The sequence below is a fragment of the Macrobrachium nipponense genome, chromosome 35 (assembly GCF_015104395.2).
Source record: "Macrobrachium nipponense isolate FS-2020 chromosome 35, ASM1510439v2, whole genome shotgun sequence".
NCBI lineage: Eukaryota > Metazoa > Arthropoda > Malacostraca > Decapoda > Palaemonidae > Macrobrachium > Macrobrachium nipponense.
The window spans coordinates 33,984,941-34,001,927 of NC_061096.1; the positions used below are offsets into that span (position 1 = coordinate 33,984,941).

Sequence of the window (16,987 nt, forward strand, 5' to 3'; positions counted from 1 at the left end):
ACTACGTACTCTTCACGAACAAGTCTTACTTGCCACAGTGATTGTATCTAGTTCCTAAAACAATATTATAAGACCATAAGCACACTGACCAAACATTCATATGGGAAGTTTATATCTAAGGCCTGTCAACTGAAAAGTGTTTTTTTCTGAGGTATGCAACAAAACATTGCAGGATATGTAAATATAAATGGTTGTAATTAGTCTTTTCTAATAATCTTTCTTTACTTTAGCTATTAGATCAAAAGACCCTGTTGAAATGTTTCCTTATTATGAATATCAAAGAGAAGAACAGTACTTTCAGGATCAGAGGAACAGTTAAGGAAGTATAGTACAATGTCTAATGGGAAAAACAAACACATTAGAACATTCCATCATTTGTATCCACTAAAAATCAGTCAACTGCAACAACACACATACAGCAACAGTCGTATTAGACAAAATTTACAGCAGTTTTCATAACAAGGCAAATTAATTTGGACAAATTCTTTGAAATTATTTTCACATATTTCCTGTTTTCCTTATGAACCAACATTAAATACAGTTTTCCATATGAGCAACTGTTATATTGAAACATTTCTTCATCTGGTAGTTCTACAACATTTTTGCAAATATACATATTATGATGCAGAATTCAAACAAGGCCTATCCACAGTGTAGTCATCTTCAAAGAATGATCACATCTTTAAAGTTGCTGAAACAAAAATACTGATTGAATAAACAAGTCTTTGGCAATTTTCTAATAAAAAAAACTATAGAATGGTTTTAACCAAAAAAAAAAAATAGTTAGACTATATGAAACAGATTTAGCAATGGCAGAAGTCTACTGTTAGTAGATGAGAAGATTTTTCATAATGTTTTCTTTATTTACAATGTTCTCCACTAATCGACTCTCCAAGCTTATCAACTATATCTAAGTACTGTATTATGACTCCAGTCAAGATGCACAGCACACAACAGAATGACAGATCAATCCAATAACCACAGTGATGATAACTCATTAAAGGCTTCATCAATTATTACAAAAGCCTCTTCTGTGCTTGCCAGAGAATAGTACTTTATAAGGAATTTCAAGGCTCAAGGTATTAATAATGGCAGAATTTCACACGGCAAGGCATTACAGAAGAGATGGTGTATCTACTTGGGTAAATCAATTAAATTACTCTCTATACGTAGTGCTACTTCATTGTATGTAACAGTTTAAAAATAAATTATACACTAAGGCAGTTTTCCCAATCCCTTATGCTTGCTCTCTTTACTATTTTTCGGTTCATTATTTCTATACACGGTTATTTTTCTTTCATAACTCCTAGCAGACTCTTCCCTTAACAATACCTACAAGCACCTTACCTTGAGGTGAGCCTGGAGACATCTGTCAAAGGCAACTTATTTACCACAGTAATAACAGTGAGTATGTCTTGCAACATGTTCTAAGTAGTATAGAGGAATAGAAATCATTCATAATGGTTGTAAACAAATCTTCCTAGATTCTTTGAAACTCAAAGTCTGATCTATCACAATGGCAGAATTTCACACAGCAGGGCATAACAGAAGAGATGATGTATCTGTTCAACACAGGAGGTTTCTTAAGGCATGTTGCAGTTAGTTTCTAAGCCAAGTCTGTACAGGATTACCTTAAAAACTTTATCATGCAGAAGTACAACGTTCATCTCATGTACAACATATTAAATGGACATGAAACATTACCTCAATTTTAACAAAATAAAGACCATCACTCGAAACATTCTGGGTGTAATTGAGGGAAAGATCAGAGTACAGTATATTGTACTTCACGAAAAAACTCTGTGCAGAACTGGTTCAGTTTTCTGATACATACTACTGTTCCTGATCAATCATCTATCACACATTCATAAAATTTTTACAAAACAAAACATTTTTACAACTAACATTTACACTGCACTTCACTATGCATTAAAGCGATGCTCAGTACCATCGGCCATCATATGAACAACAGTTTTGTTAGATATCCACACCAACTTTGGAAGTCGCTGAGGATTCATACGCACAATGTCAGGAACCGGCACCGTTGAGAAAGTTTTCGTGCACTTCGTTTGAGATGCTCCTAAACCAAACATTCCGGATGACGTCTGAAACAAATTCAAAATAATAAAAATCAAAGCAAATGCCACATATTTACTTATGTGGATGTAATAAGAAAAATGTTAGATATTGTACCTTTAACAACAACAGTAGTACAGTGGAACCTTGGTTTTCATATGTAATCCATTCCGAATGTCTTACCAAGTCAGAGATGTACGAAATCCGAAACAATAATTCCCATAAGGAATAATGTAAATCCAATTAATGCATTCTAGCACCCAAAAATATTTATAAAAAATGCATTTCATAGAGAATAAACAGTTTTACATACAGAAAATGAGAAATACATATGAATGACTAATGAAATGGATAAATAAATATTTAACCACTTTTACCTTTATGGAAGCCTCTTGTTAGCGTATGGAAGAAGGAGAGGAGGGGACTATTCGGGTTACTTCCCCTCTTCATTTTTTACTGGCACTAGGACCAGCTTGAGAGTCACTGGACCCCTATCGCACAACAAAACTTTCCAGAGACATTTGTTTCTGGCTTCTCTTTAAAATTTGTGAAAAGTGAAACAAGGCATTGTAATTAAACATGTTGGAGGCACAGATTACAACATCTTTGTTGTGATGATAATGCTCCACTCAATGCCTGTTTGCTTTTTTAATTTTTCAAACCAGCCTCTGCTGGCCTTAAATTCACTAACAGCTGCAATTGCTGTAGGCATTTTCTTACTGAGATCGGCATGCAACATCCTTGCTTTTTAATACTTTGCTTGAGTTTTTTCTAAAATTCTATATTGTTTCTGGCCTTTTTTTTTACAGAAGGCTGGAACTTGGAACTTTCTTTGGTCCCATAGTGGCTTATCTACCAGTTTCACTCGAATAAAACAGCACAAAAACGCACATAACCAGGAACACAAAAGCAGAATTGGTCATGAGAGAACATGGGATGCTTTGTTTGGGTGCTCGGTACAGGCCTAGTCATGAGGTGGGCCCTGGAAGGAGCATTTCCAGGTGTGCAAATTCCAAGGAAATGTACGAAACCCAAGTCAAAATTTTGTCAGAAAGTCAATGAAAGCCAAATTGTACAAAAACCAGGGCATACACAATCGGAGGTTTGACTGTATATGTACAAGAAATGAGTAGTCTTAAGCAGCAAGACTAGTACAACAGTCTCTTATCACATTCTCACTCAAATGCCTTAAAGATATAAAAAATGACAATTGTTTTCCTTGGTCAGCCAAAGATGATGAAACAAATAAAAATTAAATATTACCATAGCTTTGCTGTAAACAGAATCATTTTTACATGTTACTGCTTGAAAAGGGAGATCATCTATGGGAGTATATCAGTGTTTCACATATTTGATGGGATTCATGCAACTTGGCAATCCAAATTCTGGTGCTGGCAATAATGTATACTACTCAAATACTTTAGCAATAATTTTGAAAAATTATCATTCTTATTATGATTGGCATCTCACATGTCTTGAGACTATGTATGTGCACCAAATTATAAACTGTATACTAACCTGCCAAAATGACAATCTATTTTCACCCATTGAGTATGAAGCCAAGTATTTACCATCAGGAGAAAACGAAAGGGCAGTTACTGCCGTTCCATGTGCAGGTATCATCTGCAAAATCGAGAAAGTCTTAAATTTCTATTCATTAATGTATGCAATAATAAAATTTAGCAAATAAATTTCACTAAAAGCAAATGGGAAAAGTTCAAGCTTCAAGCAAAAAACAACTGTTTAGGAGTCTAAGGACTTACTTGACATTTTGAAGCTCTTAATTCATACATAGCAATGCTGCCATTTTTGGCTCCGGTTGCAATTCTCCTTGTGTGCGGACAATGAGAGACTTGAGGAAAGCCACAAATGGAAGGGAACACTTCATTCAAGCCTCGACTCTTGAGGTGACCAGGATCAACACAATGCAATACAATATCCATTACCTTTAAAAAGACAAAAATATTCCTTATCAAAGGATTATGGACTCGAATTCTAGATGATAATCTACATAAAATAAAAAACAAAGATGAAACTCCTCATGGCATAAAAAAAAACTTTGAAATAAGATTTTGAATCACAGCAAATTTCTTAATTGCTTAAATAATTTAAACTTGGGGTTTTATTAAAATAAAAATTTTTCTCTTGTGATTAGAAGTCAAAATTGATTTTTAAAGTACTTCAAAATAAAAATTTGTCAAAAATTGTATTTCTGGGCTCAGCTCGTGTCGGCCTATGAAAGGATCCTTAATATCATTCTTTCTAGGCAAAATTAATCTAAATCTTACCAGAGAAAAACAAAATTAAGAAAATGTCAGTAAAACTGACTCGCTCACTCTATAAAAGAAGTGTCGGTATGAGAATAGGGGCGAGTGGGATCACTACCACGAGTCATTCACCATTTAGACCTTCCAATCCAAAATCCCCACTAGAGAGAGCTGATACTAACGGGTGATGCGGCCGCTACTACTACTACTAAGGACGCCACGGACAGCAGCGCCCCTAGCGGTCATCCTTAATATTTAGCAGTACGCGTTGGACGCATTTTTTCACGTGTGCTAATCTTTTGGATTTATCTCCTCTTCTTTACCATGGAACGTGCTGCCATCGCATCGGCTAAGTTAAGTGCCTCATAAGTAGTATTTTACTGTATTTTAGTCTTCCAGAAACCAGTATTTTCCTTCTAATAGGTCATATACGGTTTCCCGGTCGGCTAGTGGCGGCGCCATGCTGCCTCATGTCTAGAATTCCCGGTCTTCCATACTGGGACTTCTTGTACTTATGGGCTTACTATATCACGTTCATCGTTTTTACATCGTATTTTTAGCTAGGTTAGCCCGTTTACCATTCTCTTAGTTTGGTATTTAGGGCTATTCTGTATTCTGGCCCAGCATCCCAGCTCTTGCTCTTCATCGGCTATCGCTGGCTCCGAGTAGTCTCCTGTTCCTCGGAACAGTTTGCCTCCTCCTGGGCTTCTTTTTCTTTTACTAAAAGTGTCTTTTCCACCTGTTATGATGTAATTTTAGTTCTTTTTAGGGTGTTAGGCTAGCCTAGGTGCATGTCCCATGTATTGGTACAGCCTGGTTCACGTGGCCCTCCCACGGTTGTGTTACTATCGCGGCTTAGGCCACTGGCGGCCACGTGTTCCACCGCACCTACCCTTCCCCTTCCCTCCCTACAGGTATAGGGAGGGGTCTGGGGGACCCCTTGGTTGCTATGACAACCTCAGTAGCCTTCCTCCCTCCTTCTCTGAGGAGGCCAGGGGTCCTTCCCAGCTGGGGTTTAGGGCGACCACTTGTTTCGGGTACCGGGTCTCTGAGCGGGTAGTTGTTGAGACGGGGAGGAGTAGGCCACCCCCCCCCTCTCTCTCTCCCGCCGCGTTACGCCGGGGACCCCCCTCCCAGTTGTTCAGTCCCACCCTTCCCCACTATAACGAACGGAGCCTTCCGCCGCAGCCGGGGCACCTTTGGTTATAGTTCGTCTGGCTTCGCTAGCGGGCGGGGTGGTCACTTCTCGTGGTCTATTGCTTGCCTACTATATCCTTCCCTTTTTTCCCCCGCTACCGGAGGAGAGCTTGCTTCTTACCCGGGCACTCTTCTAGTAGACGGGGGAGGAAAGTTCGATGATTATTTTGTTATTTTTAAGGATATACCCTAATTTTTACGATGAATTTTAGTATTATAGACTGTGTATACCATCTCCGTCGTTCTCCGTCGTGGTTTCATACCTCACCACCACACCTGGTTGGATTTTTTCTCTTCCGGAGACAAACGCCAACCTTGTTACCACATGTATTATGGCGGGGCTCTGGTTTAATCTAACTTTACCGCTCTGGCATGCAGCGGAGCAATTGTTAGGCTGTAAGTGTTCTTCTGATACTTATGTATCTTTCCACTTACAGGCTACCAACTGTCAGGTCCTAGGGTGCAATGCGACCTTGTACGACCCATGCGCCCACGATGAGTGCAGGACTCACGCCCCATGTGCCACGAATCACAACGCCATGATCGTCTGGCACCCGGAAGCCTGCTCCATCTGTTACGACCTTGTCAGTCAGCTGGTGGGGGGGGTAAGTCGATTGTAGACTTCTTTATCGTATTACTAACAACACTTAGTTATAAGCTTGTTAACCCCGTCCCCGGCACTAGAAGCTTCATTTCGCCTTCTCTTTCAGGCTGCCGGTGTGAGGGAAGTCGCCCTAGCAACCCTGAAGGCTTGGGTGGGCGGCTTCGGCAAGAACGCCGCCAAGGGCCAGCCATACATCCTAGACAAGAAGCTGGCCATTCAGATCTTCCCCGGCGGCAAGTCAACAGGATATGTTGACCCCATCTCTGCAGCCCCTCTCATCGCTTCTATCCAGCAAGAGGTGCAGCAGTCGTTAGGGGCCGTGGCCACGCAGGAGACGGTCCAGATGTCGCAACCCTGGACCTTAATATTGAGCCTATGGCGGTAGGTGCAGAGGATTTGTTAGTTGAGGTAGGTGTGTCGGGTGCCCAAGGTCTTTCCTTGGGCGCTCCTGGATCTTCTCCTGTCCCTTCTTCTACTGCCTCTTTCCAAGGATTTTCGGGATCTGAGATCCCTGCCCGCTCCCCCGCTCTCTCTGTACCCCCAAAGGTGAAGGGACAGAGAGAACCGAAGACCCTCGTTAAGACGACTTCTAAAAAGTCGTCGTCGTCTTCTTCAGCTAAGAAGTCTTCGACTTCCTATGCTGACGCGGTGAAGGCTAAGCCGAGCTCCTCACACTCCAAGAGTTCTAGAAGCAAGGCTTCTAAGGAGAAGGCTCGCGCTCCTGCTGAGCCAATGCCTTCTCCGGCCTCCACCGCATCCACTCCGGCAACGCCGGTTGGAGTAGCGGGACCGAGCACCTTTGATCCCACTGCCTTCTCAGCAGTGGTGATGCAACAGGTAGGAGAGATGGTCGGCTCACAGGTCTCCGCCCTCGGAACCAAGTTCGAACAGATGTTCGCGCAACTGTCGAACACTTTGAGTCAGTCGGGCCAGTCCATCCAAGATCTCTCTAACAGAGTTAGAGAGAATGAGGACCGAGTAGCTGGGCTTGCTCAGGTTCTTACCCGTCTCCCCAGTAGCAAGTGCTGGTATTCCCCAGCTACCTCCTTATGAGTCGCTACCAGCCATTCTCCATGGATAACCCATGGAGAGTAGCCGCTTACGCTCCATTCAAGGACGGTATGATCTCTGTCCCGGAGTGTGGAACTCGAAGGATTGAGGACTTCGAGTTTTATCCTCCGGGATTGACGCAGCCTTTCATTGGGTATGCTAGGCTGACCGCAGCGGCGCTCACTAGGGAAGACAAGATCACCAGAGAGCATGTGCTTTATAGTAGAGAGCACGCTCAGCGGGAATGGGTTCACTGCCTTGAGGACTGGGAGTGTACCAACACCAATCTCCAGGCTTTCAGAGTCCTTTTACTATTTTTGCGACGGAGGAGGAGGCTTCTCTTCCGTTCGCTACCAAATAGTGGAAGCGACTCTTCAGGCAGTCCTCAAGGATGAGCCCATGCCACAACTGAGGGAAGCGGAGTCTACTTCTCCGCTCTTCCCAGCTTTCGGGGAATTGTGGGAGAACTTGCCTTCCACTTTCACGCTTGGTAAGCTCAAACCGGACTGTGCAATGGACCAGTTTGGTGAAAAGCTTCCGAGGCTGCCTGATACCTTGATTCAGGCAGAGTTCGACGCTCGAACTAGGTTTGGGAGATCCCTCAATTCTCTAATCATTACTGAGATGGCTGCTTTATCGTATGGCACAGAACCTTTATTTAAGATTCTGGCCAAGTCTCAGCTTCAAACGGTTCAGACGGATGCTTTCGACTTCTTCCTAGCTAGGAGGAACTGTCGAAAGCACGTTCTGCAGGAACGCACTATTAGGCACGAACCTAATAGGCTCCTGGCTTCCAGCATGTGGGGGGCGGACCTCTTCCCAGAGTCCGCGGTGAATGAGGTACACCATGAGGCTGCTAGGCTCAACCAGAGCCTCAGAGCTAGATGGGGTATCTCCTCTAAGAGAAACAAGAATCCGCCCCCGCTGCTGGTAAGAAACCAAAGAAGGCTGGTAGAAGATTCCAGCCTTACCAGAAACGTCAGCAGCAGCAGCAATTCGTTCAGGCCGTCCCAGTTACCCAACAGGGACAGCCTGCAACTTCAAAACAGACCCAACCCATCCTCCTTGTGTCTCCTCAGTCGCAACCCTCGACCTCTTACGCACTCTCGCCGGCCTTCAACCCTGTTTATGAAAGTCAGGCTTACCCTCCCTTTTCGGGCAGGCGAGAGGTAGCAGAGCGCGAGGCCACTTTCGCCAGCGTGGCTCAAGTAGAGCGACAAGGGGTAGGCAGTTCAGAGGAGGGCGTGGTAGGTCAACCCGCCCAACAACAAATGAGGCTCCCCAGGTAGGAGGGAGGTTGTTCCTCTTCCGTCACAGGTGGGGGTTCAGCAATTGGGCACAGAGCATAGTGTCCAAGGGATTGGGTTGGAGTTGGATCAAAGATCCCCCTCCAATCAGATCATTTTATCAGGAACCGTCAAAGGAATTGACAGATTATGCGAGCGAACTCCTTCAGAAAGGAGCTATTGCGAGAGTCAAGCATTTAAAATTTCAAGGTCGCTTATTCAGCGTGCCAAAGAAAGGCTCAACAAAAAGAAGGGTAATCTTAGACTTGTCAAGGCTAAACTCTTTCATCCGTTGCGACAAGTTCAAAATGCTTACCATTTCGCAAGTAAGGACCTTACTTCCTCGTGGAGCCGTCACATGCTCCATCGATCTTACAGACGTATACTATCATATCCCTATAGCCAGGCACTTCCGCCCATTCCTAGGGTTCAGACTAGGAAATCAGAAATTCTCATTCAAAGTGATGCCCTTCGGTCTGAATGTAGCCCCCAGGGTATTCACAAAAATAGCAGAAGTGGTAGTTCAACAATTGAGAACTCAGGGGATAATGGTAGCAGCATACCTCGACGATTGGTTGATCTGGGCACCAACAGTCGAGGAATGTCTCAAAGCCACGGAAAAGGTAGTTCAATTTCTGGAACATCTGGGGTACCAGATAAACAAAACGAAATCCAGACTTACTCCAGAGTCTCGCTTTCAGTGGCTAGGAATCCAATGGGATTTGTCTTCCCACAATCTGTCAATTCCAGTGGTCAAACGCAAAGAAATAGCCAAAGCTGTGAAACAATTTCTCAAATGCAAACAAACATCAAGGAGAAGCCAAGAAAGAATCCTAGGTTCTCTTCAGTTTGCCTCCTTGACAGACATCCTCCTAAAAGCAAGGCTGAAGGATATAAACCGAGTTTGGCGATCGAGAGCAAACGCCAAATCTCGAGACAAGTTGTCAGTAATTCCACAGATCCTTCGCAATCAACTCCGTCCATGGACAAAAGTGAAGAACCTGGCCAAACTGGTACCCCTCCAATATCCCCTTCCGGTATTAACCATTCACACGGATGCCTCCCTGTCCGGTTGGGGGGGATATTCTCAATTCAAACAAGTTCAGGGGACTTGGTCAGCTCAGTTCCGCCAGCTCCACATAACGTTTTGGAAGCAATGGCAGTATTTCTTACCCTGAAGAGACTTCTTCCCCCGAAAAAGTCTCATCTAAGATTAGTTTTGGACAGTGCAGTGGTAGTTCATTGCATCAACAGAGGAGGGTCCAAATCCAAACATGTGAACCATGTCATGATAGCCATCTTTGCCCTAGCAGACAAACACAAATGGCATCTGTCCGCCACTCACCTGGCGGGGGTAAGAAATGTGATAGCAGACGCTTTGTCCCGGTCGGTCCCTCTGGAATCAGAATGGTCCCTAGACGACAGGTCATTCCAGTGGATATGCCGGAGAGTCCCAGGTCTCCAAGTAGATCTCTTCGCTTCACAAGCAAACCACAAGCTCCCTTGCTATGTGGCCCCCAACCTGGACCCTCTGGCTTATGCCACGGACGCCCTGTCGCTAGATTGGAGTCAGTGGAGAAAAATTTATGTTTTTCCTCCAGTGAATCTTCTATTGAAAGTCTTGAGCAAGCTGAGGACTTTCAAGGGACTGGTAGCGCTGGTTGCACCAGACTGGCCCAAAAGCAACTGGTATCCTCTGCTTCTGGAATTGGGTCTCCGACCTCAACGGATTCCCAATCCCAGGCTGTCACAGGCAGTACAAATGAGGACTGTGTTCGCTTCCTCAGGAATTCTTCAGACCCTAACTTTATGGACTTCATGAAGTTTGCGGCTAACAAAGATGCTAACATTGATCCACAAAACATCCTCTTCCTAGAGTCAGATAAGAGAGAGTCAACTATTAGACAATACGACTCTGCTGTTAAAAAATTAGCATCCTTCCTGAAAGAATCAAACACTACAACCATGACAGTTAACTTAGCTATATCCTTTTTCAGATCCTTGTTTGAAAACGGTTTAGCAGCTAGCACTATTACTACGCATAAATCGGCTTTGAAGAAGATCTTTCAGTTGGGTTTCCAGATAGATCTGACTGAATCTTACTTTACGTCTATCCCTAAAGCCTGTGTTAGACTTAGACCTTCTCAAAGCCTACTGCAGTCTCATGGTTCTTAAATGACGTCCTCAAACTAGCATCAGATACTGACAACTCGTCGTGCACATTCATAATGCTCCTCAGAAAGACGTTATTCTTATTAAGCCTAGCCTCAGGAGCTAGAATTTCAGAACTGTCGGCTCTATCCAGAGATGCGGGTCATGTAGAATTCCGCCCCTCAGGAGAAGTCCTGCTTGCTCTGGATCGTAGCTTTTTGGCTAAAAATGAGGATCCTCTTGCAAGGTGGGCTCCTTGGAAAGTCATCCCACTTCCGCAAGACCCTTCTCTCTGCCCAGTATCAACTTTAAGAGCCTTTCTATCTCGCACATCCTCAAGATCCTCAGGTTCTCTCTTCATGAGAGAAAAAGGTGGTACTTTATCAGTAAAAGGTATTAGACAACAGATCCTTTACTTCATTAAACAAGCCAATCCTGATTCATTCCCAAAAGCACATGACATCAGGGGAGTAGCCACCTCAATTAACTACTTTCAACATATGAACTTCGAGGATCTTAAAAAGTATATGGGGATGGAAATCTCCGACAGTCTTTAAACGTCACTATCTAAAGTCCTTGGAATCTTTAAAATTTTCTGCAGTAGCAGCGGGAAACATTGTTTCTCCTGATACTGTATAGTAGTCATAGTATAGATCCAGATCTCCTTCCTACCTACCTCGTCTAACATGCCTCACCCTATCGCCATGCTACTCAGATACTCTAGCCTTAGCCGCTGAGATCATATTAGTGGATTGTCCCTTATTTTTTTGCTAGGGACATCCACACTTTGTACTTATAAGGTACTTCAGTGTCCCTACCCTTATTTTTATGCTAGGGTAGGACACAATGTGTTTGTATATTATGTAAATACTTTGCTTAAGTGAATCTGTTTTGTTAACTTACATTACATTATTGTATACTACTATGTTTATTATAAGTTAGTTTTAAGTACTTTTGTTGTTGGCTCTCTTTTTTATGCCATTGTTTAGCATAAGTTAGCTTTAAGTACTTAATTTGTATTCTGTATACCTGATTCACTTATATTATATATCTCTTTTTACTACTGTTTTTCATTTGTCCCTTTTTTCCCATCTTGCCTGTTTCTCTGGTACTCTTTCATAGGCCGACACGAGCTGAGCCCAGAAAAGGGATTTTGACGTAGGAAAAATCTATTTCTGGGTGATTGGCTCGTGTCGCCCTATGAAAGGATCCTTAATATCATTCTTTCTAGGCAAAATTAATCTAAATCTTACCAGAGAAAAACAAAATTAAGAAAATGTCAGTAAAACTGACTCGCTCACTCTATAAAAGAAGTGTCGGTATGAGAATAGGGGCGAGTGGGATCACTACCACGAGTCATTCACCATTTAGACCTTCCAATCCAAAATCCCCACTAGAGAGAGCTGATACTAACGGGTGATGCGGCCGCTACTACTACTACTAAGGACGCCACGGACAGCAGCGCCCCTAGCGGTCATCCTTAATCTATGAACATCTTGCCCTGCAGGGGGGGGAAAAGCAAGACAGGGTGGGTTTCATAGGGCGACACGAGCCAATCACCCAGAAATAGATTTTTCCTACGTCAAAATCCCTTTTTTCCTAACTATACAAACCTGAGGTCCTTTAACAATAGGAATGTAACTTGCGGCAGCTGGAACCGGTCGTAAGCTTCGAACAAGGGAGTTCGGTAGTTAACTGCTTGTCCGACAGTCAGCGCACCGCGCGACTGGGAGGTGAAGATTCACTTTGCTTTAGGCCCAGGAAAACACAGAGTGAGGGGTGGCATGAGGTGTGACTATGTATAAAGGACCTTAGGTTTGTATAGTTAGGAAAAATAAAATTTTCGACAAATTGTTATTTGTTCCGATACGTAATACAAACCATCGGTCCTTTAACAATAGGAAGAACCACTTCTTGGTGGGTGGATCTGAGTCAATGAACAGACTGGTGTTCATCCAACCTGGTTCCCTCCCTGGTCGTAAGAGCAGAGGGGGGGATCCTAGCCTCTGCCCAATGATCAGGGTATGTACCGCAGGATCAATGGTCAGACCTCTGGACCCAAGTAATAAGAGGGAGGCCAGCGTACCTCTTAAAACTGGCAAGCAAGAACTTGTTCCTATTGTAAGAGGCAATATGAAGTCATGGGTTTGTCTCTTGTTGGCTTCCACTTTCCTCCCCTTGTTGGGGAAAGTGGTGGATAATCGCTCCTATCCCTAATGAAAGGGGTAGGATGGGGCTCGGTTGAGTAGCTCACCTGCATCGGTCTCCTGTTCCAGCATAGTGACGACCGCGTCCCTCTGCCCACAGGTAGAAGGGGAGAAAAAGATGGGGAAGAGAAGCCAGTCACACTCTCATTCACTAATCCATTCATGCAGTCACACAAGGATGCGATGCTGTTCTGTCCGCTCGGGTGCTGGGTAAGCTACACAACTTGTTGAGCAGCCACCACGGGTCCCAAGGAAAAAGTGTCCAAAGACCTGTGGGTTGGGCTATATCCCGAAGGTAGAAGGAGGTGAAGGTGGTCTGGTTGGTCCAGACCCCCGCCTTCAGGACCTGTGCCATGGAGAAGTTCTTGCGGAACGCAAGGGAAGGACCGATACCTGACTTTGTGGGCTCTCGGACGAAAGGTATGGATGTCGTCGCTACCATCAGCCTCGTACGCCCTCCTGATCACCTCACGCAGCCAGAAAGAGTGTTCTTGGACACTTCTTTCTTGGTCACCCCGGTGCTAATGAAGAGGCATCGACACTCAAGCCTGAGGTGCCGAGTTCTCTTCATATAGCGCCGTAGCGCCCTCACAGGACAAAGCAGCATCTCATCCGCATCGTTGTCGGTGAAGTCCAGTAGGGAGGAAATCGTGAATGACTCGAACCGGTCGTCAGAGACCGAAGGATTCTGAGTCTTCGCTACGAAGTTCGGGATGAAATCGAGCGTCACAGATCCCCATCCCCTGGTATGCTTGACGTTGAAGGATAAGCCATGAAGTTCCCCTACTCTCTTCGCCGATGCCAGGGCCAGCAAGAAGAGGGTCTTGAGGGTCAGATCCCTGTCTGAAGACTCTCGGAGTGGCTCGAAGGGTCTTTGAGTCAGACTCCTAAGGACGAGAGTCACATCCCACCCCGGGGGCCTGAGTTCCCTGGGTGGGCAAGACCTCTCGAATCTCCTCATTAGTAGGGAGATCTCGAACGAGTTCGAGATATCCACTCCCCTCAGCTTCAGGACTAGGGCCAGGGCGGCCCTGTATCCTTTGACTATGGGGACAGAGAGGAGCTTCTCTCAGCGAAGGAAGACGAGGAAATCTGCTACCTGCTGAAGAGTGGCTCTGAGAGGAGATAGACCCTGTCTACGACACCAACAACAGAAGACGGCCCACTTTCCCTGGTACACAGCCGCAGAGGACTGTCTGATGTACCCAGCCATCTCTGTTGCTGCTTGGCGAGAAAAACCTCTCGCTCGCAAGAGATGGTGGATAACAGCCAGCTGCGAAGATGAAAGGACTGGACTGACTGGTGGTACCGTTCCACGTGTGGCTAGACGAGAAGGTTGTGCCAAGGGGGAATCTCTCTCGGTGCTCCTGCAAGAAGAGCCACCAGGATCATCCGGAGATTCGGGGTTACCAGCACTCGGCTGATCACCTTGCGAATCAGACAGAACGGGGGAAAGGCGTAAACGAAGAGGTTGTCCCACGGGTGTTGAAGAGCGTCCTCTGCAGCTGCACATGAGTCCGGCACAGCCGAGTAAAAAACCTGAAGTTTCCTGTTGTGCCGGGTGAGGAACAGATCCACTACTGGACGCCCCCACAGGTTGAAGAGCCTTTCCGCCACATCTGGGTGTAGGGACCATTCGGTCCCTATCACCTGATCCCGACGGCAGAGCTTGTCTGCTACTACATTCCTCTTGCCTGGAAAGTAGCGGGCTGCAGCTCTACCAAGTGAGCCACGGCCCACTTGTGCACCTGCAACATCAACTGGTGCAACGGAAGGGACACTAGGCCCCCCCGTTTGTTGACGTATGCCCCTACCGTGGTGTTGTCGCACATCAACACCACCGAGTGTCCCATCAGGCAGTCCTGGAACTCTTGAAGAGCGAGGAACGCTGCCTTGAGCTCCAGGACGTTGATGTGAAGGTGCTTCTCGTGATGATCCCACACTCCTGCAGCCAGCAACTCCTCCAGGTGTGCGGAAGTACGGCAGGTCTCTTGCCTGTGACCAACTCTCCTTTAGTCTCCACTGGAGAGTCCGCAGGTGAAGACGCCCATGAGGGACTAACTTCTCGAGTGACGACAGGTGACCGATCACGACTTGTCACTGCTGAGCTGGCTGTTCCTGCCGAGACAGGAACTGGTAGGCTGCCTCTCCCTGAATCTGCTGATCCATGAGTCTGCAGGGAAGACTCGTCCTGCTGCAGTATCGATCAGCATACCCAGGTACTTCATCCTCTGCTTGGGCTCAAGATCTGACTTCTCAAAGTTCACCACAATCCCCAGATTGTGGCAGAACTCGAGGAGTCGATCCCTGTCCCATAGCAACTGCGAGCGGGAGCTAGCCAGTACTAACCAGTCGTCGAGATACCTCAAGAGACGTATCCCTGATCAGTGGGCCCAAGCAGACACCAGAGTGAACACTCATGAACACCTGTGGGGCGGTTGAGAGACTGAAGCAAAGTGCCCTGAATTGGTACACCGTCCCGTCAAGGATGAAGCGGAGGTACTTCCTGGAGGATTGATGAACGGGTATCTGGAAATAGGCGTCCTTCAAGTCCACCGAAAGCATGAAGTCGTTCTCCCTGATGGAGTCGAGCACAGAGCGTGCCGTCTCCATCGTGAACCGAGACTGGCGAACGAATCGGTTCAGGGGAGAGAGATCTATCACTGGGCGCCAGCCCCCTGAAGATTTCTCCACCAGGAAAAGACGGCTGTAGAAGCCCAGTGACCGATCCCTGACGATCTCCACAGCTCCTTTGCTCAGCATGGCTTGGACTTCCTACTGAAGTGCTACGTCCTTGGATGTTCCGGGTACGTAGGTCTGAAGGTGGACCGGGTTGGAGGTGAGGGGTGGCCGAGACTTGAAGGGTAGTAGATACCCCTCCCGAAGAACGTCTACAATCCAGGTCTCCGCTCCAAAGCGCTGCCATGTTGCCCAATGGCTCGCCAGGCACCCCCCCCACTTCCGGCAGCAGGTGAGGGGGAATGCCATTCCTAGCGTTTCCCACCTCTCTTCGGCTTCTTCCCAGCTCCCCCTCGTGAGAAGGAGGGCTGGTTACGGTCGCTCCTAGAAGTCGAAGGCAGAGTCTTTGCCCTGGGCCTCGACGATGCGATCGTCTTGGCCGCAGAGTAAGCGCTAACCAAGCTCTTGGGCTTGGCCGCAGTAGCTTGAGGCTGCCCAGACACCTTCGAGACTGCCTGGTGTACTAGACGGTCACTGTCATCAGTGCATCATCGCTCCACTGCAGCGTCCACCATCTCTCCGGGGAAGAGAGAGGAGGAACTCTGCACTTGTCGGTTGCAAAGACCCAGAGCCGCCTCACGCCCAGCCGCCCTGGTCACTCGGGTGAGGACTGCGTCCCTACGCCGAAGAGCCAGGTTGGCCCACAGGTTTGCCGTCTGGTGGGCTAGGTAGGAGATGGCTCTACCTCCAGACTGGCAGAGTCTCCCGAAAGCTGGGTCACCTTCAGGAGTGATATTTCCCAAAGTGGCCATGACCTTAGACACCGTGAGGGACCACAGGTCTAACCAGGAGACTGCTTGGAATGCCACCATGGCGGTTGATTCCAAGGCGAGTGCCTCTTGCTGTGAGAACCATAGTTCTCCGACAGGAGCTGCTGCAGAGACACCCCTGGAGTTAGCCTAGCTAGCTCCGGGTTAACCTGTTTGGGCGGCAAAGGGTCCTCCGATGGCACGTAGAATCTCCTCTGTCGCAGTAGAGGCGGGGGAAGTAGCTTGGAAGACCTGCCAGACCGTAGCGAACCCTCCTGTCCGGAGACGAGAGAGTCCACCTGGCCCAGCGCCGAGTCAGCCAGAGCCGATTGCGGCTGACCCACCGTCGTCTTGGGTTCCTTCTTAGGACCCGAGAACGACTTGAGCCTGGAGGTAGGCTCAGAAGGTGGGAGCGGCGATCCTTCCCCGAGGTCATTGTGCTGACAAATAAGCGCAATAACCTCTGGATCTCGGGAGTGACCGCGTCTTGTGGAGTAGGACCGTCAAGTCCCTCCAACAAGAGCGCCTCCCGAGACCCTCCTCCTTCAGAAGGAGGAACTGCAACAGACCCCTCCTGGTCTCCTCCTGCCACTTGCTCGTACGACCTGGTCGGTCCTAAGACCGTGCCAGGCTCGTAGGGCGTCATGGTGGGACTGTGAGG

General features: G+C 46.7%; 1 protein-coding gene across 7 annotated transcripts in view; it reads right to left on the reverse strand.

The window, feature by feature from the left end:
• Positions 1-358: 358 nt before the first annotated feature.
• The window catches only part of LOC135208575 (WD repeat-containing protein 7-like), a 263,777-nt gene continuing 247,148 nt past the window's right edge, over positions 359-16,987 (reverse strand). For all 7 annotated transcript variants that reach the window (XM_064240911.1, XM_064240915.1, XM_064240914.1 and 4 more), the window contains 3 exons: positions 3,840-4,022; positions 3,595-3,699; positions 359-2,105 (listed from right to left, as the gene is read on the reverse strand). In XM_064240911.1, the coding sequence (XP_064096981.1) occupies positions 1,923-2,105; positions 3,595-3,699; positions 3,840-4,022 (471 nt within the window). In that variant the 3' untranslated portion in view covers positions 359-1,922. The remainder of the gene's footprint in view (positions 2,106-3,594; positions 3,700-3,839; positions 4,023-16,987) is intronic.